Raw genomic sequence first — 23,887 nt, forward strand, 5'->3', positions numbered from 1 at the left:
ACATAGAATTTGTGTTTGTGTGTGGACTCATGTGGCCATAACTTCTTCCAATTCTGTTGCTACTAATACCCTCTGTAGATGATCATCTCACTACCCTATCTGGGTGACATGTTTCTGATCTCCTTTTGGAACTCCTTAGGAAACTCTGTATGATCATAAATCCATAGCTTCCATCTGCTAAGATCCACTACCTAGAAAGCCTTCTCCCCCGACAAACACAGGTTCTTAGCTCTCTACTTCATAGTTGAAGGGCAGTTAGGAGAAGCAAAACTGTTTTGCATAACCTTAATCCTAAAATTATTTTCTTTTGACTGCCAATGAATGGTAATGATTCAAAGTCCATGGTCCTAGAGCACTGTCTAGATAGAGAAATTTTTTTGTAACTCTGATTTAACCCCTGATAGTGGTTTAGTGCCTTCCCCCTAGACAGGCAAACATTTTAGGAGCTTGGCCAACATAACAGGCTGGACTTGTGAAGGAGTTAGAGTGATAAAGTGCATTTCACTGCCTAAAACCTCTTTGATTGGCATGCAAATGAAGTTAAACAAAAACAAAAGCTAAGAAAGCAAGGCCTTGCAACTTCTGGGCTCTCTATGTGTGTGTGTATGCTTTTATCATATATATATAAAGCATATTTATGCTTTTATTTATATACATATATGTATGCTTTTATTATATATGTGATATATATATATATATATATTTGTTACTGGTGTGTGTAGATATACATGTAGATGTAGATAAAGATACAGATATAGATATGAATATCAGTAACAAAAACGACAAGAAAATAACCTTAGCTTTCACTGGTATTCTGGCCAGCATAAAACCATACCATCTCCTTATACTTAAATATGACAGATCGAATTGAATCAAGGTGATTTTAACTTTTGCTTGTGTCCCACAGTATCTTTAGAAGATAACTAGCTGCTTTCTGTTTCTTTCCAGTGGAATTTTTATTCTGTGACCTGGCTTCCATGAAGTCCATTCGACAGTTTGTTAAAGAATTCAAGAAAAAGAATTATCCTCTTCATGTGCTAATCAACAACGGTGAGTTTTGCTCAAACCTCTAGTCCATAGATGATACTGTTATCATAAATGTTGCTGTGAAAGCAAAAGATGGGGTAAATCCTTCAGGAAAAAAATAGCCTGACAAAAAACTAAAAGGTTTTTAGTTTTATTCTGAAATTAAATGGATTTCCTTATTTATTTCAAAATTAAATGTTTTCTTTGACATTACTGAATTAATTTTAAATATTTTACCTTGAAAAACTAGCAGATATTTTGCTCCTTTTTTTTACAAAAACTGTTTCTCCTTGCCCACCATTAATGAATAAATCCATTCAAACAATCTTACTACTGGACATGGCATTCAGAAAAGGAAAATGTTGCATTCTGTACCTTGAGTCAATCACTTAGGAAATAGGTAGCATCCTTCATCATTGGCCCTCCATAATCATAGTTCGTCATGGTATTTATCAGTGTTCTTAAGTTTTTTGAAGTTGTTTTTCTTTAGAATGTTACATAAATTTTCTACTGGTCCACCATACTTAAGTGCATTGATTTCTACAAGTGTTCCTGGATTTGTCTGAAACTATCTTTTCTTATACATTTATCTTCTCTTAGTCATTAATTTTATTCCATTATAATTACATATGATCATTTATTTAGCCATTACCAATCATTGGGTACCCCTTATGTTCTAGCTTCTTTGCTATAACAAAAAGAGTAGATGCCTATATCTGTCATGTATATGATATATAACATATATCTACACACATATATTATATGTACATTAACATATATTATATGTACATTATATATATATATATACACACACACACCTATACCTACAATAACTATATCATCCATCTCTATATGTTTATCTATTTATATTTATGTATGTGTCCTTTTCCTTTGACCTCTTAATATAGGCTTGTAGTGATACTGTTAGGTCAAAAGGTATGCCAAATAATGGGCAGCTAGGTGGCGCAGTGGATAGAGCACCGGCCCTGGATTCAGGAGGACTTGAGTTCAAATCCAGCCTCAGACACTTAACACTTACTAGCTGTGTGACCCTGGGCAAGTCACTTAACCCCAATTGCCCTGCAAAAAAAAAAAAAAAGGTATGCCAAGTTTAGTGACTTTCTGGTATTAGCTTAAATTGCTTTCAGGAATACCTGGTGCACATAAGCATGCCTGTTTTCCCAAAACCTCACCACCAATTGCTAATGTACTTTTTTGGTCACCTTTCCCAATCTGCTGGGCGTAAGATGGAACCTCAGAGTTCCTTTAATTTCAATTTCTCTAATTATTGGCATTTTGGAGCATTTTTTTCACATAGTTGTTGACAGATTGGATTTCTTCCCATGAATACTGTGTACATTTTCCTAAATTATAGATGTTTTAACTGAAACTGTTTATGAAATAGTCATTTATAAGGAATTTGTGCATAGGAGGTGATTAATAAATGTTTGTTGAATGAACAAATAAATATTTAAGAATGAAATGAGCGACACTGATGATGTTACTGTGTACAGGAAAACCTTCATTGTTTGCTCCAATGCACCCACTCCTGTGTCAAGGACAGCTGTCAAGTGAATGGGTTGCTTAGATGGACTGTGAGGCCCCTTCTTGCTCCAGATCAGATGTTCTTAGCTTTCTTTGTGTCTTATGCTTATTTGCAGTCTTGGTGAAGCCTTATAGACCCCTTCTTACAATGATGTTTTTAAATGTATTAAACAAAATCTATAGGAATACAAAAGAAAGTAATTCTATTGAAATTCAGTCATAAAAATATTTTCTAAATAGTTTAAGAACATTTGCTTTAAATCTGTAACCCCAAATCCTCATAATCAGCCCTAATCACCTCTACAGTCTTATCTGCATCTACTCCAACTCATAGATCCCTATGTTCCTATTCAACAAGACTAAATGTTTTCCAAACCAATCTTGTCCCCACTTGCCTTAAGCATCCAGGACTACCTCCAGTCAGTCTGATGTATATCTTGCCACTGGAGCCAGATGGCCCTGGAGGAGAGAGTGGGTTTGGTGACGCTGCACAGCCTTTCCTCTCTTAAATCCAATTCAGTGTAAGTCACGACATCACACTGATGTCATGGTCTTCTTCAAGAACAAGAAACAAAGAACAACAACCTTCCTAACTTTGTATTTTTTTTCATCTACTATTCTCTAAGATTGGAACACTTGTCTTCCTTTCCCCTATTGAAATCCTACCTATTGTTCAATAACGAGTTCAAATATTACAACACTTCATTTACATATCTCTTCTTGCACTTATATTCTGCCTTATGTTATAATTACTTGTATAGTTATACATTTTGTCTTCTCTAATAGTAAACTCTCTGGGCTAGGGACCAGAATCTCATTTTTGTATCCCATTCATGCACACAGCATGATGCCTTGCACAGAGTGGGTAATCAATGAACATTTGTTCAAATAAAATGAATTAAAAGCCTTTCTAAAGCTTCAATTAAATAGATGGCATCTGCACTCTGGGAAAATTTCTCAGAAGTACATGAATAATCATGTAGAGAATGGTAAATGTTCTTCCTGAATAATTAGCCCAACTCCTGACAATCACATGTTGCATCAGAAGACTGATGCTTTCTGACCTGCTTGGCTTCAACACATTATCTATTACTGTGATGATAATGTGCCCATCATAGAAAGTTTGAACTCTTCTTAAAGCAGAAAATGGAAAAATGGTAATGATTCATCTGGGGTGATTAAAATCAATAAAAAAAAGATTAATAGCTTTATTTTGATACCAAGTGCTTTAAATGTTCCTTTGAATAAATTCATAAAACTCAGGTGACAGAAGCCATATATTTTAATATTAAATAGTAGCACATTTTAAGTAAACTAACTCCATTTTTTTGACAGTACTTAGGTGGTCTGCACTATATAATCAACATTTGTTCAAAGTAGATTTTTAAAATCCAATCTGCAATTTGAATGTTGAAGTAGTCCTAAGTCTTTACAATCCAGATATAGCATAATTATCTATGAAAAACTTGAAAATTGAATTTCATCACAGTGATATCCTTATAAGAAAGGCAAAAATTTTAGGACCCCTTATAGTAACATTCTGTTATATTGCCAATATTTTTAATTATATATTTCAAATTTTCTGTTTATTTGTCTTTAATGTGCTTTTGTCAATACGTCACTTGTTTCTGACGACTTTGAGGGTCTCTAGGGGCTAGATTAATTTTTCATAATGATTATTTAATGATGACTATATGAAAATTTAAATAAATAGATACACATATAAATATAGCTCTTTCTTTAATAGTGTAATGAATGACCGGTTAATCTTTGTAAAAATTTAAAACAAAACATAGCTTTGTTAATCTTGTCAAAGTATCAAAAGCTTAGCATATTGTAGATGTCTGGTACTTACCTACTGATTATAAAATTTCATTCCAGGAACCAAATATTTCAATTGCTTGACACTAATTTCTAGGATATTCCCTCCCCTCCACCCCTACCAAAGAATGACATATTTTCCCATCATCTGGTAAACAATGAAAAAGGTTTTGTTGTTGTTGTTGTTTTGGTTTGTTTTGGGGGGAAGGGCAATGAGGGTTAAGTGACTTGCCCAGGGTCAAACATCTAGTAAATATCAAGTGACTGAGATCAAATTTGAACTCTGGTCCTTCTGAATCCAGGGCCAGTGCTTTATCTACTGTGCCACCTAGCTGCCCCATGGTTTTTGTTTGTTTGTTTTATAAACTTGACTAATACCTTGGTTCCTTTGGCTGCCTTCTCTACCTTCCTAAGATGTCCCTTGATTATCATTATATCCAAATATGGTCTTTAATCATGGACTTTGATTTTTTTAATATTTATTCAACTAGTAATCATTTTTATCCCTCTTAATGAATTAATTATAGAAGGCGTCTTTCTTTTCTTGATAAGCTAATAACTGCCTCCATCACTCCAATTTATACCCTTATATATTAATCAAGTTTGCTCTTGACTAATATTTTCTTCCAATTTCTCACTCAATTTTAACTGATGACCAAGAATGCTGATTCCTGGTTCTTAAGCCTCAAGAATCTTTTAAAATCTATGATGCAAGAACAGTGTGACACCAATATACCTTAACCTTTCCTTTCCTAAAACTGTGCTGCTATTTGATATATATTAGATAAGGAGAGAGATAAGGACAAGATACATAATCTCATTGGTATAGGGAACTCCTGCATGAAGAAGTTCTGTTTATCAATGCAGTTTGTCACCTTTCTATTTTTTTTAAATAAATAAATTTTAGAATCAGAGAGCTGCTTAGAGCACTAAGAATAAAGTGATTTGTCCATGGTCACATGGTTAATATGAGAGGAGCAGGACTTAAACTCAGGTCTTCTTGCCTCCAAGGCCAGCTCACTATCCTCTATGCCACATTAAAGACGATGAAGTGCTTGAGAGAAGGGACTCTAAGTTTTCCTTACTTAACACAGTGTCTGCCACATGATAGGTGCTTTATAAATGCTAGCTGACTGCTTGATGCTGCCTCTCACATATTAGATATGTAGTAAAATAAAAAATATAATGTCCTAATTACCTCTTACAGATACTTCTTAGATAATATAGCATACATGTGCAAAGAGGTACATACACATACATCAAAGTGTTGATAAGTCCTAGTGTTAGCTAATCTGTTCTGACTTTGCTAGGTAAAATTATTTACGAAACACATTTTCAAATAAGTCATTGCTTTGTCTAGCAGCATTTTAATCTTAGCTAGTTTGTCTTTTCTGACCTTTTCTCATTGAAATAATGATAGCAGGCATGGCCAGAATAGTAAGTAATTTGACACAATGTATTAGCCAAAATAAACTGGGTTTTTTTAAACTGCAACTAATGATGTATTACAGCTTTGTGTGTCAGGAGATTGGGGATTAGAGGGGGTAGAAGAAAGGAGAGGGAAAGAGGAAAAGGGGAGAAGGAAGAATTGATTTGAAGACTAACATGAATTTGGAATTTCATTTTTAATTGTTATATAATTTAACTACATGTGTTGGTTTCACTATAAAGAAGATTCACTGTATTTTTTTTTTTTTTTGCGGGGCAATGGGGGTTAAGTGACTTGCCCAGGGTCACATACCTAGTAAGTGTCAAGTGTCTGAGGCTGGATTTGAACTCAAGTACTCCTGAATTCAGGGCCAGTGCTTTATCCACTGTGCCATCCAGCTGCCCTGTATTGGGGTTTTATAAAGTAGTATTGCTTGTATAAAACAATCTATGGAATTTCTTTATATCACTTAACAGAAATGAGGTTTTCTTAGTAGTCACCTTTAAATTTAAAATGACATTTTATTAGAGAAAAATGTCTATTGTAGAGATAGTGAAAGGGTCTGACCCTTTTATTGATATTCTCAATGAAATGAAAAAAACGACACTTCATTATATATAAACGAAAAGCAATTCTCCTTATAAACAAAGAAGCATATTTGTTTGACCAGATTCTTCTTTTCTAAAAGATTTCCACCTATGTGGCCATTGCTTGAACCTTTGATACCCCTGAAGGTTTAGAAGACTGTTGACTTTCCATTTGAAATTGAAACATGTATACCTTTTCTTATAGTGTGTTATCAGTGCACTATTTTGGTGTATTATATCTATTACCTTGCCCTGTGAAATTATTAATTTTGTCATGTGTTCTCTTAGAAAGACTATATTCTTTTTTAGGCCTTGTAACAACAAGTTTTTATTCTTGGTGTTTTTTTGTAAACCAGTACTCTGCTTAATTACCGTTTGCTTTTGGTTAATGATTAATAACATTGGTGACTCTAAGTTTTCATGCTGCTAAAAATGAAAGTGGTCATTAGCATGCTATAAGCAGGTACATTACTGTGCATAATTTGTTAGCTCTCTGGTACACTTGCTACTTGAGTGGGGGGGTAGGAGGGTTCTAAGTTAGTTTTTAGATACTTCTGATTTGATTTTTCTCTCAACTTCAGTCTGTAAAAGTAGGGGATCAGATAAAAAATAACTGTGGAGTAGGGAAAAAAAAATCAGTGTAAATTATAATGGGTATCACCACAGAGTCAACATCTCACCATTATGATTTTTTTTTTTTTAGTGAGGCAATTGGGGTTAAGTGACTTGCCCAGGGTCACACAGCTAGTAAGCGTTAAGTGTCTGAGGCCGAATTTGAACTCAGGTACTCCTGACTCCAGGGCCGTTGCTCTATCCATTTCGCCATCTAGCCGCCCCTCACCATTATGATTAATAGTTCCTTCCTATTCAATCAACGTTGCTCAGGTCCAACTGAAACTAATGTGGGTGCTTTTGAATGACTGTTCTCCATTCCTATTGTTATTTTTTCCCCACAATAAGTTAGGCATATTCTGCTGCCATTTCAATGCCCAGACCTCATAGAAAATATTCACTTCCCATCTGTCTTATTTTGTCACTGTTCATTTCCAATCTAGTAATCTTAGATACCCTATATATAAAACTTCATAGTTTTTTGTATCTTAAGGATGTCCTCTGACAAGACACAATCATTTGCAAAAAATGCATGGGATTATCACCAATGACCATAATTTTAGCTGGGTTTTCTAGCTTTGTATATAAGAGCTATTCTTTTTAATGATGGAGAAATCTTCTCACTTACAGTGATGGAAAGAGTGCCGCCGAGACTGATGAAATTGTGAATCTTTGAGGTCCTGAAGTAATTAAGTAATTGAGGCTGTCTGTCATGTGAAAATCCATTGAGTAGGGCATGTGACAAGAAAGACGGCCAATGGGAGCATTGCCTAACCAAAAGGACTGATCTGAGGGCACTACAAATTGCTGATAGAAATCCTGAAAACTTAATGAGATGAACCTTGTTCAGTGATTTGGACAAAAATTAAAAGCATGAAAATGTGGAAACATTAATTTTGTTGTTCAGTGGATCTGCACCCTCATAACAAGGAAATTAGAATATGAATTGGTTCAATTCACAAATAAATATTTTTAAATTGTCCTTCATGCACACACACACACACACACACACACACACACACGCACGCACACACGCACACTTCTTTTATAGAAAATATTCTCTAATTTCCAGTTTCCAGTTCTTGCCCATGTCTTCTTAACCATTTGGTTTTGGGTTTGGAAAATGATTAATAACATTGGTGGTTGTGGGGTTTCACTGTAATATAAAGAGGTACTACTAGGCCTGGTTCTCTAGTCGTCTGGCAACCTTGCTATTTTTAGGGAGAAGGGAACTAAGACAGATTTCCCCCCACAATTTGGGGTTTGAATAATCTGTGGCATGGATTAAAGGAGGGAGTGAGATAGGAGATAAGTGGGAAATAGAAAAAACAATGCTTTCTGACCAGTTCATTAATCCTTCTCTTGAGAGCTCACCTGCCCTTTGCTTCCTTCCTTTTTAAAAATATATTCTTGCACTTAGCCACCTGGAATGCTTCTAGGGAAACCTTGTATCTGAGCTTCCTTTAATTATCATTCACTAATATTTATTATTCACCAGTTACAAAGGTAGACTGGAATAACAGTGATTTTTTCCTGTCTTTATATTCTCAGAAAATACAAAGTTGTAGTGAAGTGCTTTGTAAACCTCAAATAACTCTATAAGCATAGCTAAAATTTTCACCAGGAGCGTTTTCTTACTAGTAAGATAAAATAGTAAGTTGAACTTAGGCAGATAGTGTGAAGATTCATGATCCTATTCAAAGGATAAGGCAGCAAAGGAGATAGAGTGCTGTGTTTGGAGTCCTGAAGATCTAATTTCAAAACTAGCCTCACTTCCTTACTATTTTTGTGACCCTAGCCAAGTCACTTAACCTCTATCTGCCTCAGCTTTTTCAACTGTAAAATGGGATAATAATAGCACTGATTCCCCAGGGTTATTGTGAGGGGGGAAAATGAAATATTTGTAAAATGCTTAGCATAGTGCCTGGGACATAGTAGGTGCTAAATAAATACTTATTCTAACCATCCAAAAGAACAATTTTTGTATTAAATAATTTGAAATTTTATTCATTCATTCATTCAACAAACATTTATTAAATGCTTGCTGCACAAAATGTGCTGTTAGGTATTGGAGTATACAAATATGAAAAAGACATTGCACTTGCTTCCGAGAAACTTCCAATCCAGTTGAATCAATCATCAGTTAGTCAGTCAATAAAACATATTAAGAATCTGCTGCCTAACAGGCAGTCTGCTGAGCACTGGGGATGCAAAGAATGGCAAAAAGACAATCTTTGCTCTGAAGGAGCTCATGGTCCATTGGGAAAGACAAAAAGCAAACAACTATCTACAAATGAACTATATGAAGGATTAAGTTGGGATAATCAACAAATGGAGAAAGAACTTCTTAGGTACTTTTTTTCCTTCTAGATCTTTCTATAGATACTGCTAATGCAGAATTTCTCCTTGCATGATTTGGTATACACCTGGATAAGTTTATTGTGTTTAAATACAGCCTTAGAGATGCATTTCCTGCAGCATCTGACAAAATTAATTTAGCCAGTCTGAGATTCAGTTTCTTCATCTGTAAAATGAAGATGGTACGATAGCTGCTACCTCATAGTGTTGGTGTGAGAATCAAATGAGAATCAAATTTATAGAAAATAAATGTTTTGCAAATTCTCCCAGTACTATGAGATTATCATCTTCTATGATTTTTATTTTTTTATGAGACATACTGTTCTTGGCCAGTACCTATTTAAATAAGATCATTGTAATTAATAAAAAGTCAGAAAATTACATTCAAGGCAACATCATTAAGGCACAGATAATGAGGATGAGGATGATGGCACTACTTTATGTTGCCTTTATGATTATTGACTCCTGATTCACTGCCTGAAGCATTTTAAAGATTTTGACTTCTCACCAAGCATTCTAAAATAACTATGCGTGACTACTATTATATTTTTTCAATATCCCTTGGCCATCAAAAGGATAAAAATTATAGTGGAATGACCCAATTCATCATGGAATTTGACACAACATGGATCTTTTCTGAACTGCTGGCAAGGTAGTAGAATTATGTAAAATATGGTGCAGACCTCATTTATGAATCCCTCTGTACATATTCATCTGGAGTATGAGGCTCTACTTTTCTATCTCACTGGGGATAGATATTTACAACATTTACAACATAAAGTATTTTAACATTTACTAGTATGATATGGAAGAAATGTTCAGTGCCCCCACATGAGAATTCTCCACAGCACAGAAAGAGGAAGTGTCAAAAACATCTTATCAGACATGCACTCTCTAGCACACTCTGGAGTGTGGTTACATTGCTGCCTCATGCTTGTAGTAATCTGACTGATATTTGTCCAGTCCCTGATTTTCTCCTTCCTTCCTCCCTGCATATCATCACATTTTCAGACCTCTAATAGAGGAACCATCCTGCACTGGCACACACACACCCACACACACACAGAAAAGAAAGAAAATCACAGGACTTGAAGTGTCCTTGGATAACAACTACTGCAGCCCTGTCATGTTATGGATGAGGAAATTAAGGTCTGAAGTAGTGAAGTGATTTTTCCAGGATTATTTGAAGCAACAGATCCATATCCTTCCCACTTAATAGTATTTTTTCCAATTATATGTTAAGATAGTTTTCAACATTCATTTTGTAAGGTTGAGTTCCATTTTTTTTCTCTCTCCCTTCCTCTTCTCCCTCCAAGACAGAAAGCAATCTGGTGTAGATTATATACGTACAGTGATGTTAAACATATTTCCACGTTAGTCATGTTGTGAAAGAAGAATCAAAACAAAAAGGAAAGACCACAAGAAAGAAAATAAACAAAAAAATGAAAATAGTATGCTTCTATCTATATTCAGATTTCATAGTTTTCTTTCTCTAGCGATGAATAGCATTTTCTATCATGAATCTTTTGGAACTGTCTTTGATCATTGTATTGCTGAGAAGAGCTAAGTCTATCACAGTTCCTCATCTCACAATGTTGCTATTACTATATACAATGTTCTGGTTCATATTCATATAAGTCTTTCCATGGTTTTTTCTGAAATCTACAGGCTCATTGTTTCTTATAACAAAATAGTATTCCTTTATATTTATATACCACAATTTGTTCAGCTATTCCCCAATTGATGGTCATCTCCTCAATTTCCAATTTTTGCCACCACAAAACGACCTGCTATAAATGTTTTTTGTACATGTGGTTCCTTTTCCTTTTTTACAATCTCTTTGGAATACTTTGGAATACTGACCTAGTAGTGGCATTTCTGGGTAAAAGGTGAAAGAGTATGCACAGTTTTGTAGCCCTTTGGTCATGGTTCCAAATTGTTCTCCAGAATGGCTGGATCAGTTTACAACTCTATCAGCAATACATTCATGTTCCAATTTTCCCACATCTCCACATTTATCATTTTCCTTTTGTGTCATATTAACCAATCTGATAGGTATGAAGTGGTACCTTAGTGTTGCTTTAATTCTCATTTCTATAATTAACAGTGATTTTGATCATTTTTTCATGTAACTGTAGATAGCTTTAATTTCTTCACCTGAAAACTATTTATTCATAATCCCTGACCATTTATCAATTAGGAAATGCCTTATATTCTTATAAATTTGACTCAGTTCTCTATATATTTGAGAAATGAGGTCTTTATCAGAAACAATGGCTGAAAAAATTATTTCCCAGATTTCTTCTTTCCTTATATTCTTTATTGCATTGCTTTTATTTGTGCAAAACTGTTTTAATTTATGGGGCAAATTATCTCATGTAAAAGAGGCAAAAAAAACCCCCACTTTTAGATGAAGAGGAGTGGGTGAACCTTACTGTCATCTGAATTGGCTCAAAGAGGGAATAGCATTCACACTCAGTTGGGTATAGAAATCTACCTTGCCCTACAGGCAAATAGGAGCAGAAGGGGATAAGAGAAGTGGGGGGGGGGCAACAGAAGGGAGGACAGATTTGGGGAGGTAGTCATTAGAAGCAAAATACTTTTCAGTAGGGACAAGGTGAAAGGAGAGAGAGAATAAAATAAACAGAAGGGGAAACAGGATAGAGGGAAATACAATTAGCAATCATAACTGTGAAAAAAATTTTGAACCACATTTCTATGAAAAAGGCCTCATTTCTCAAACATATAGAGAACTGAGTCAAGTTTACTAAAAAAGAGCCATTCCTGGGGCAGCTAGATGGTGCAGTGGATAGAGCTCTAGCCCTGGAGTCAGGAGTACCTGAGTTCAAATCCGGCCTCAGACACTTAAAACTTACTGGCTGTGTGACCCTGGGCAAGTCACTTAACCCCAATTGCCTCACCAAAAAAAAAAAAGGAGCCATTCCCTAATTGATAAATGATCAAAAGATATGAACATCAAAACTATAGACATGAAAAAATTCTTTAAGTCACTATTGATTGGATAAATTCAAATTAAAACATTTCTGAGGTAGTACTTCATACCTAATATTGACTAATAGGACAAAAAAAGGAAAATGACAAATATTGGAGGAGATGTGGGGAAATAAGTTGTGAACTGATTCAACCATTCTGTTGAGCAATTTGAAACTATGCCCAAAGGGGTATAATTAAAAAGGTTTACCCTTTGACCTAGCAGTGCCACTACTAGGTCTGCATCCAAAAAGAGATAAAAAACAAAAAGGAAAAGGACCTATATGTACAAAATATTTATAGGAGCTCTTTTCTAATGGCAGAGAATGGGAAATTATGGGGATGGCCATCAATTGGGGAATAAATGAACAAATTGTGGTATTTGATTGTGATGGAATACTACTGTGTTCTAAGAAATGATCGTGAGGATGCTCTCAGAAAAACCTGGAAAGACTTACATTAACTGGTACAAAATGAAATGTACTGTGTACAAAGTAAAAAGCAATATTGTACAATAATCGGCTCTGCATGACTTGGCTATTCTCAGTAATACCATGATCCAAGAAAACTCTGAAAGACTTAATGATGAAAAATGCTATCCATACCCAGACAAAGAACTGATGGTGTACAAATACAGATTGAAGCATACTTTTTTGACTTTCTTTATTTTTCTTGAATTTTTTTGTGTGTCTATGTTTTCTTTTACAACATGACTAATATGGAAATATGTTTTGCATGACTACACACATATAACCTATATCAAATTGCTTGCCTTCTCAGTGGGGGTGGGGAAGGGAGGAATGGAAAGAATTTAGAACTCAAAGTTTTAAAAATGAATGTTATAAATTGTTTTTACATTCAATTGGGGAAAAATAAAATACTAAACACATGGGGAAAATCCTTTTTAATTTTAATGTAATCAAAATTATCCATTTTGCATTTTATAATGTTCTCTGTCTCTTGTTTGGTCATAAATTCTTCCCTTCTCCATAGATCTGGCAATTAAACTATTCCTCTTTGATCCCATAATTTGCTTTTGGTATCTCCTTTTATGTCTAAATTATGTACCCATTTTGACCTTATCTTGGTATATGGTTGTGAGATGTTGGTCTCTGCCTGGTTTCTGCCATACTATTTTCCAGTTTTCCCACCAGTTTTTGTCAAATAGTGATGAACCCATATCTTTTAACTCCAGTCATATGAGTCTTTTTATTGTACTGTGTTGTATTTAGAGAGCAATAAGAAAAGGGAGTCAATTGCATTTAATTTAACAAACATTTATTAAGTATTTTAAAAAATAGAATACACTATAATTCATAGCGAGGAAACCATGAAACATAAATACATTATCCCTCCCCTTATGTGGCTGTTAGTCTAATCAAGTATTTATAGCACATAAATAAATAACCAGAATGGTGATATGAATGTGATGTATGGGGTCTGAGGGAAGAAAGGCCATTACTGATAGACAATCAAGAATAGGGCCATGGAAGAGATGGTATTTGAGCTGGGTTTTAAAAATCAACAGTACAATACAATACAAACTATTAATGTGCCCAATTCTGCTGTATTGTTGCCATCTTCAACTTTCAGTCTGCTGGGACTCCCCATGGAAAAGAATAACAAAGGGCCATGAACAAAAAGTATTTGGGAAGCACTAGTCTAGTCCAATGGCCTTTTACTTATGAGGAATCTATGATCACACAAAATTAGCATTTTAATTCAGGTTCTTTAACTCTCAATCCATTGTTCTCTCTTCTATAACATACTGCTTTTCTGTTCCATATAGAAATTATGCATATAGCCTTGGGGCCCATTAATACCTCACTCCAATCACATATCCATATAAAAGTCTCTTGCATGAATTGGAAGGTGTGAATTTAAATCTTGCCTCAGATACTAGTTGTATACCTCCTCTTACAACTTCAGTTTCTTCATATGGAAAATAAAGATGCCTCATTTGGCTATCATGAGCAAAACATTTTTCCCTGCTCTCTCTCTCTCTCTCTCTCTCTCTCTCTCTCTCTCTCTCTCTCTCTCTCTCTCTCTCTTTCTCTCTCTCTTTTTTTTGTAGGACAATGAGGGTTAAGTGACTTGCCCAGAGTCACACAGCTAATAAGTGTCAGGTGTCTGAGGCCTAATTTGAACTCAGGTCCTCCTGAATCCAGGACTGGTATTTTATCCACTGTGCCACCTAGCTGTTCCTACAAAACATTTTTCAAATCCTAAAACATTATATAAATGTGGGTTACCTTTATATTCTCTCTTTGTTCTTCATTTAAACAATATGTTAAGAATATTCATTAAATTTATTTTCTTACCATCTTTTCTTTCCTAGTTTTCATTTTCTGCCCCACTACAAAGCTCCCATGTTGCATTATGTTGAATGTTTGGTGCAGTCTCCAGTGTTTCATTTTTATGAGAGGTTTCTCTGTAAATCTAGTATTTTTGTTTGCTTGTTTGTTTTTGTTTTTGGCAATCTTTTCCCAAGTCCCAGATATTACTTCTTTCTCAGTTTCTTTTAGAGGAAGGATTTAGCGACCTCTCTTACTTCCTTCCTGGTATATTCTAGTCGTTTGAATCATGGGATTTTAAATTTATACCTTACATCACTTATTTAATTTTCTATTCTCTCATTTTTGCCTTCCCAAAGTCCAGTGCCCTAATGTTTAACTCATGAAAATCATAGCCAGTGGAACTAAGTCTGAATGGTCTAGTTGTTTGAACAATCAGTTGCTCTAATGGGAGATAATAGTGCATGCTACATTCTATAATGCTGTACTTTGACTGTTACCTAATGGCTATGAGTTTACAATGATTCTGTTTTGACTCTATTTTCCCATTTACTCATCATTTTCTTAATAAATTTCTACATAATAATTGACCAAAAATGTAGACTGATTTGGAAGGAAATTAATTTGAATTAGTGAAAATCCTGAATTTCATACTCTTTGTATAGAGATTAACCTTTAATATTTTCAAGTAGAAGCAATTTGGTGAAATAGAAAAGAGCACGAACCTTTGCTCATGTTTCTATATGGCTTTCATATTAGCTAGGAAGACAAGACAGATGCACACAAAAGTATGGCATAAGGCAAGATATTAAATATTAAATTAGTCCTTCATTCCAAAGTAAGGACTCAGAAAACATACATATGCATAAAGTGATAGATATATATGTGTGTGTGTGTGTATACGTATATGTGTATATAGATCTAGATATAGAAACACTTACATACATATATATTTTTCCCAAAACTCCACTGCATCTTCTTTGGATTAAGGGTTAAGTTAGCAAAGAAAGAGTTTTATTCCTACCTGGACCTAGGGAGCCAGGGAATTTGGATGCCTAGAAGCCAGTAATAGGGTGGTAGAAGTGAGCACTGAACAATCATTTAAGTCATCATCCCATAATTTCAAAGCATGATAAATTTCAAATAATAATGATAATTAGAATAATAACATCTAGCATTTTAAAGTTTGCAAAGTGGTTATTACTAAGACATTATACTGGGGGATATATTTCATGGGGTAGGGGGAATTGCAGTAAGAAAGAGATGGACTTTGACAGAGAGGGGGAAGAACAAGGTGTGGGAGCAGCACAAATAAATGTGTAATAGAAAGAAGTCCCACATTTTTGGTTGTTCATTCATTTCAGTTGTGATGATTCTTTGTGACCCCTTCTGAAGTTTTCTTGGCAAAGATACTAGAGTGTATTGCCATTCCTTCTCCAGCTCATTTTATAGATGAGGAAATTGAGGCAAACAGGATTAAATGACTTGCCCAGGGTCACACAGCTACTAAGCGTCTGAGGCCAGATTTGAACTCAAGAAGAAGAGTCTTCCTGACTCCAGGCCCAGCACTCTATCCTCTGTACCACCTTCCTGCCCCACATCATACATTCTATTTTGGGAAATGATTTGTCTAAAGCTGGGGAACATTTGTGTAACTCAAGATCGCTCTGCCTGCTATTCTTTCAGACCAAATTGTTTTTTGTTTCTAAGACAATTAGAAAATCATACCTTTTTAATCAGAAGGGACCTTACGATCACGTAGGTGAACACTTTTTTTTTTAAGATGAGGAAATTGAGGCCCAAAGAGGTGAGATTTTCAAGGTCAAATAGTTAAGGGCAGAGCTGGGACTGGAATTCAGGTCTTCCATCCCCATCTAGATTCACTCTCCATTATGCAATATATCTAGGATTATTTTCTTGTACTTGTTTGCATGATTTACTGAACCTAATTCCTCTATGCTCTTTGCTTTCCAGCTGGAGTTATGATGATTCCTCAGAGAAAGACCATAGATGGGTTTGAAGAACAATTTGGTGTGAACTACTTGGGACACTTCTTGTTGACAAATCTCCTCTTGGATAAACTCAAGCAGACAGGCTCTCCAAGCCACAATGCAAGAGTCATAACAGTCTCATCAGGCACCCATTATGTAGGAGAACTGAACATGGATGACCTACAAAGCAGGTATAGTTATTCTCCTAAATTAATAATGGTAGCAAACTTAAGTGGTTGGTGGCTGAGAATCATCAGTTAATATTTATTGAAAGTTTTAGGAATTAGGAGGATTTTTGATGGAAGTATGTATGCTTTAGGCAGTTTGCATTTTATTGGAAAGTAAAGGAAAGACAGTGGAGCTTGATGTTAAATTAGGATCATAAGAAAGGTATATGCATGCTTCACTCTGCTATATATTAATGCTTTTGAACTTCAACCTGAATTTCATTAATCCTTTTCCTTCTTCTGTAGTTAAAGTCCTGTTGGAGGGCATCAATGATCTCCTAATTGGCAACTCCAATAGCATTTTCTCAGTCTTTTTATCACTTGACCCCTAAATTTAAGCTTCCTGAAGGCTAGGACTTCTTGTTTTTTGCTCTTTTTATGTTTAGAGCATTGTACAGTATGAAGGGATAGAGACAAAGAAAACACATATGTATGTATATTTGTGGAGGTATATATATATATATATATGTGTGTGTGTGTATGTATATATTTACATATATATGTATACATGTATATATGGATCTAGATATATATGTGTGCATATGTATATGTATGAAGATAGACATATATAGAAAAGACCATTTTCCTATACATAAGTATTCTACATATATGAACACACAATTTGCAAATAATCATAGTAATAATAATTTCAAACAATTAACAACCTTAGGAAAGAATGCTCCAACTCCTCCTACCTCTCTCTCACTAATTTTTTTTTCTTGGCCTTGCTTCCTTATTCTTCTCCTGAGACTGTTATCTTTTATTGCTTATGATTATCTTTTATTCTGCCTATATATTATTTTTCTATTAATGATTTTATCTCTTCCGATAGCTTTAACTATGCAAAAGACTCCAAAAGCTATAGCTCTAATCTGTACTTCTCTCTTGAGGTCTAAGCTCTTGTCTCTATCTTCCTGCCCTTCTGCTATATCAAAAATGATCTCTATTCTCATACTGCTTATCATCCTATATTCTTGATAAAAGCTTCACTGTTCAGCCAACCACCTGGATTCAAAATCTCAACATAAAAGTTTGCCTGGGGGGAGATTTCCCAAAGTCTCTAGGGAGAGGGGCATTATTAAGGTGCTGGCTCCTCTACATGTTATCTTCTCTCCTGGACCATTCTCTTCCTTCAGGGCCTTGAATAGAGTTTGGAACCATTTGTCTTCTCTTTTAAAACTGGAGACAAGAGGATCAGGGTTTCTCTTCTCTCCCAAGCTCTGCCCCTCACATGGGCACAAAGCACTGAGTGATCAATCTCTACCATATGCAATATCCCACATCCATGGTCCCCCACATCTCTAAAGTCTTAGCCTTTAAGATTATCTTCTAAGGCCAAGGATGGTTTTTGCCTTTGTTTGTACGTCCAACTCTTAGTATAGTGCCTGCTGCAAAGTGCTCAATAAATGTTAGTTGATTGATTTCTCATTAAAGAAAAACCAGCAACATAATTTTCAAGTCTTCCTTCTTCCTCCCTACTAAATCCAATCATTAAGTCTTACCAGTTCTACCTTCACGATTCTATTGAATTCATTGTGTCATTTGCAATCCTACTGCCATCACTCTAGCTTAAGTCCACATTAACTGGAATATTGCATTTACCCTATAACTCACATCCTGACTTAAGTAAGTTTTTCCTCCATTTCCATCTTCCCATTCAATTCCAGAGGGAAAAACTCAATTCAGTAAGTATATATTTAGCATCTATTAGGCACAGAACACAGCAAGATGTCAGAATAATATTCCAAAAGCAAAGCTCCCACCATTTCACTCCTCCCCCAATATTTCCTGAATAAATTCAAAACTCCTTACCCTTTCATTCTAGGCTATTTGTGCTTTGTCTTCAGTTTTTCATTTCAAGCTCATCTCCCACTCCTCCCTTCTCTAACTTCATTCAGCTTATACTTCAGACAAAGTTGACTAGGTGCTGTTTACCTAATATACCTTATGCTTCCTGTTTCTCCCTAGAGGAAAGTAATCTTTCTCTTTTATACTCATAAAACTTTTTTCTTAATAAATTCTGCATTATATTATTTTTCTGCTATTTCTTATCATTCATATTATGGTGAAGGCACTTTGAAAAGTTGGACCTAACCTAATTTATCCTCATATTCCCTACATTACCTATCAATAGGACCTTACATTATTGGGCATTCAATTCAACAACAACTAAAATTTAAAGCACCTAATATATGCCAGGCATTGTACCTGGTATAATATTTCTTCTTCACAGCGTTATGATAAAGCAGGTCACAAATAGTTTTGAGAGGAAGGCAATATACTATAAGGGAAAATGTTCTTGAGCTTTGGAGTCACAGGATGACCTGGGTTCCGATCCTAACTCTGTCACTTACTGCCTGTCTGACTTTGGACAAGGCACTTCCCTTGCTGGCCCTCAGTTTCCTCATGTATGAATTAAGGGCATTGGATACACTGAACTTCCAACTTTTACATCCTTTGATGTTCTCCTTCAAGAAAATAAAAGGGGTAAACTTTGGGTTTGTTGATCACCATTATTCCCAACTAGCACAAGGCACCCTCATGGAAGAAACACATTACTGCTAGGGAAGTCTATGGCAGAACTTGAAGCCACTGTCAAGAATGGCTTTGTGCCACCTATGCAGAGAGGAAACTCAATGCGTGTTGTCAAAGGGCCTCATCGGGGTTTTGATTGCTTGGATAAAGATTCAGAAGGGAGATGATTGCTCAGGTAGGCAAATCCCAGGCCAGACACAGTTCTATAATCACCAGTGATTTGAACTGCTCCCAACAGCTAATCAGAAGCTAATGAATAGGGAGTCTCAGTGACAGGTGTCTCACATAGTTTGTACAGCTAAGCGAATGAGAAGTTATACTTTGCATCACTTTGAGCTCTCTAGGGTCTTCAAGGATACAATCAGCAGAAAAGCCTAGTGCTATACAGGGTATAAGAAGCTTTAGTCACCTCTCTTAAGGACTAGTTGAATTACGTAGAATGCTTCTATTGTTCAACATATTGTATCTTTTAATACCACAAATATGCACAATTTCTTTTCTTTTTTTAAAGTTAAAATAAGCAAAAAGTTAATGTTTGTAAAAAGAAAATGAAAGCCAACAGATAACACATAAACACTAGTATTTTTACTTAAAATTTATCTACATATAGCCTATGACCAAATACTTAGCTGAGATTTTATAATAAGGGACTGTAAACACCTCATAAAAAAAAAGTTCAGACCCCTTCTCTCATAAGGTCAAAAATTTTTATTCATATTTTCCAAGATTACGGAGGCATTGTGTACCTAACCCTTTCCCCATGTGGTAGGAATAACTATAGTTTTCTATCCTCTTCCCCTACTGCCCAAACAAATATTCCACTCCTTCAGTTCACTTACCTAACAAAGCTGTCTGATTTAGCTGCTAATCTATTTTAAGGCATTTTAAATATGGATAGGTTTCTCAACTACCTACCAGCATTTTCTGGTTAACCCATAAAAATTAGTCTCTGGTGAAATTTCAGGAAATAATAAGGTCTCCCTCTTGTTCTGTAGGCCCTGAATTCAACCCCAGGGACTTCTCCCAGGCTTGGAAGGATTCAACCATAGAAACAGTTTTGTCATTGTTATTAGTCTGAAAGGGGCCAATGACATCAGGAGGGTGATGGTGATGTCTCTACTTGTAAGTGAATTGGATTTAAGTGAGGCATCACTGTGCAAAGTCATCAGCTTCACTCTCTCCTCCAAAGTTCAGTGGCAAGACATAAGTCAAAATGACGGGTGATGGCCCTAGATGCTGTGGGAGACCATACATAGCATTTTTTTTGTTGGTTTTTTGGTTTTGTTTTTTGCAGGTCATTGAGGGTTAAGTGACTTGCCCAGGGTCACACAGCTAGTAAGTGTCAAGTGTCTGAGGTCAGATTTGAACTCAAGTCCTCCTGAATCCAGGGCTCGCGCTTTATCCATTGTGCCACCTAGCTGCCCCCTGTGGGAGACCATACAGTAAAAGATCTCCATCTAAGTCCATACAGAGTCAAAAACGTCTCCCCCCTTTATCTAGTGATTCCTTTTCTTACCCACCCTCACAAGGACCTTGTCTGATTCCTGTCATTCAATCAGGTGATCAATAAATATTTATTAAGTGTCTGTTCTATGTCAGGGACTGTGCTATATTCTGGGCATGTATTGGGTAATATTTAAAATACTCTCCTGCATGGGGCTCTGGCTAATAGACTGAAATCAGAAGGATTTTGTCCTCCCTCTTGGTTCACCCATGTTGAACTGCCACTTGTGTTTTCCCTTCCTGTAGTTCCTCTCTATCATCCTCTTTTGCTGCCTTATGTTTTATTCTTCCTGTGGCTCAAGCTTTGTCTTTCTTCTTTCATGTGCACATGAATGGAAAAAAAATGTTGTATCTCTTCTTTCTGAAGACAGTTCACAATGCAAGATTAAATGCCATGTACTCTTATCACTAGAAAGGAGTAATTTTCTCTATTCCACAGAAATGATACATGTACCCTTTATTTTACTATTTGTCATTTTGATTGACCTCTATTTTTCAGATATTTAGTCATTTAACATTAGAATACATGTTCTCTATCCTTGTGTCATTTGTTTTGTTCACATTTCACATACATAATTTTTTAAAATCTAGGTTTTGAAATCATAAAAGCATAAAATCACAACCATCAAGCCTCTAAAATATTGTGAATATACCATACACTTGAAAATAAATGTGTTTTTAATGCTGAAATATTGTAAGACATTAGTTTATAATGTGTGAAACTGGCTGTCTTTTTTTTAAAAAAGCAACAACTTAGTATATTAGTGTAGCTTAACAGCTACACTCCATGCTCAGAATATTAATAGCAGTTCACCAGAAGAAAAAAAAAAATTGCAAGCTTCTCTAATGCAGTGAGGCAACTGGCAAAATTGTGGTTATTTTTTCCCGTTTTGTAATTATCACTACAATATATTTTAGTACAAAAATGGAAATGTCTATCCTGATATGGAAGAATGTGATAGAAGTGATTATATAGGGGATGAAGGAAGCTAGGAATGAACTGATGTTCATAATGTAAATGAATAATCTGTGAGTTTCCTCAGTATTGGAGTAAGAGTGTGTGTGTGTGTGTGTGTGTGTGTGTGTGTGTGTGTGTGTGTGTGTGTGTGTGTGTGTGTGTGTGTGTGAGTGAGAGAGAGAGGGAGGGGGGAAGGAGGGAGGGGCAACTGGGGAAGACAGGTGAGTAAGCTTATATACACTAGCAATCTGCTGCTCTCTCTACTATAGCAATAAACATCAAAGATATAGTGACCAGATGCCATAAAGAGTAGCCAAGCCTCATCGAGGACAGCAACATAGAATTTTGTGACCTCTATGCAAACTCTGTTATAGATGATAGAAGGTTGGATATAACATTTGGATACAGAATTTGTGGCTTAGTAAATATAACAGTGGATCTGGGATCAGGAAGACCAGAGTTTGAATTTTAGCTCAGATACTAGCTTACCAACTCTTTGAAACTTCAGTTTTCTTATCTACAAATCAAAAGGTTTGGACTCAATGTCTCTTCTAGCTCTAAATGTATTATTTCAGTTAATCAGAGATAGAGCAGCATAAGCCAAACAACATTTTGGATAGTTTTATTTGAAGCTTAAACATTGCTAAGCCAAAGCCTTCTTGAAAAAGTACTACCAGATAAAGAGTTTTTGAGACCTATCAAATTCAGTAATCACAGTGTCCTATAAATGAAAATGTATGAACAGTTTCCTTCATATTTTTTCAACAAGGTATTGAATGAGGATTTGTCCCTCATACCTTGGCTAGTTTATCTTTTAACTGTAACTGAGTAGAAGTGCTTAACTGAAATCGTAAGGTTTAGTTAAGCAGGTCTTCAAAGATGCCAATTTGGTGACATTGTGTTTTGATTTTGCTTATTTTTCTAAAATGTCTCATTAACCAGAGTAATGTTGACATTGACCAGAAGTTGGACTTTAGTTGTAACATACACATAGACACATCTAAACCGTGCATATCTGATTGATACCTATCACTCACATAATCTCTAATTATAGCAAGTATCTTAGACCTTTTTTTCTACAAACAAGACAATCTATGAATATAATAATATGCTGAAGGTATATTATTCCACATACTACTATTATATTAACAAGTGTTTCATTTCCTTTACCCAAGATATTTTTGACCAAAGAATTCCTCCTTAGCCTAATCAATAAATATTTACTTGATATAAATGTAGCCTTTAAATGCTTTAAATATAAAACTCATAAATGTAATATATTACTGACTTATCCATATACCTATGTGTGATGCCAACCTTCCAAAAAACCTACTTTAGCACATTGAGAATACTCCTCATACCTTTTAAAATTCATTCTTCTAGGAATTATTTTAATTTATTACTTCTTCCATTCATCAAATAGCTCTTGAGTTCTCTGTGCTGATCATTGTTCTAGATGTTGCAGTGAATACAGAGAAGAATAATACAGGATCCCTGTATTTCTAGAGCTTATCCAGAAAGGGTTGAAAAGATAGGTACACATGATTCAAAACAAGGTAGTGTTTTAATGATGTTCTTAAAATACAAGTAATAAAAGAAAGGCCAAATAAATATCCCATAAGGTCTCCAAACTGGCAATAGGATATTTACCTTTGGACATCACAATATAGGAATGATTTGGGGAAGTTAGGGAACAAACCAAGGAGGTCTGCCTGTATAGTTAAAAATCCTCAAGTTCTTGCCATATGAGGATCATTTGAAGGAACTAAGAATGTTTAACTTGGAGAGGAAAAGACTTAGGGAGAATTTTTCTTTTTTTAAGTATTTGTGATTTGTATTTGAGATTAAGTATTGAGATTCATCTTTAAGTATTTGAGAGGCCATACATAGAAAGGAATTTGAATTCTGCCAAGCCTCAGAGGACAGAACTAGGAGAAATCAGTGGAATTTGTAACAAGGCAGACTGGATACAGAGAAGGATTTCCAAACAATTAGAGATATCCAAAAAAG

The 23,887-nt window shown here is 35.3% G+C and overlaps 1 protein-coding gene across 2 annotated transcripts in view; it reads left to right on the forward strand.

Annotated features, from left to right (window-relative positions):
* DHRSX (dehydrogenase/reductase X-linked) overlaps nucleotides 1-23,887 on the forward strand; it is a 485,177-nt gene that overhangs the window by 380,703 nt on the left and 80,587 nt on the right. For both annotated transcript variants that reach the window (XM_043992090.1, XM_043992088.1), the window contains 2 exons: nucleotides 949-1,050; nucleotides 16,638-16,845. In XM_043992090.1, the coding sequence (XP_043848025.1) occupies nucleotides 949-1,050; nucleotides 16,638-16,845 (310 nt within the window). The remainder of the gene's footprint in view (nucleotides 1-948; nucleotides 1,051-16,637; nucleotides 16,846-23,887) is intronic.

This window comes from Dromiciops gliroides, chromosome 3 (genome assembly GCF_019393635.1).
Source record: "Dromiciops gliroides isolate mDroGli1 chromosome 3, mDroGli1.pri, whole genome shotgun sequence".
In the NCBI taxonomy this organism is placed as follows: Eukaryota; Metazoa; Chordata; class Mammalia; order Microbiotheria; family Microbiotheriidae; genus Dromiciops; species Dromiciops gliroides.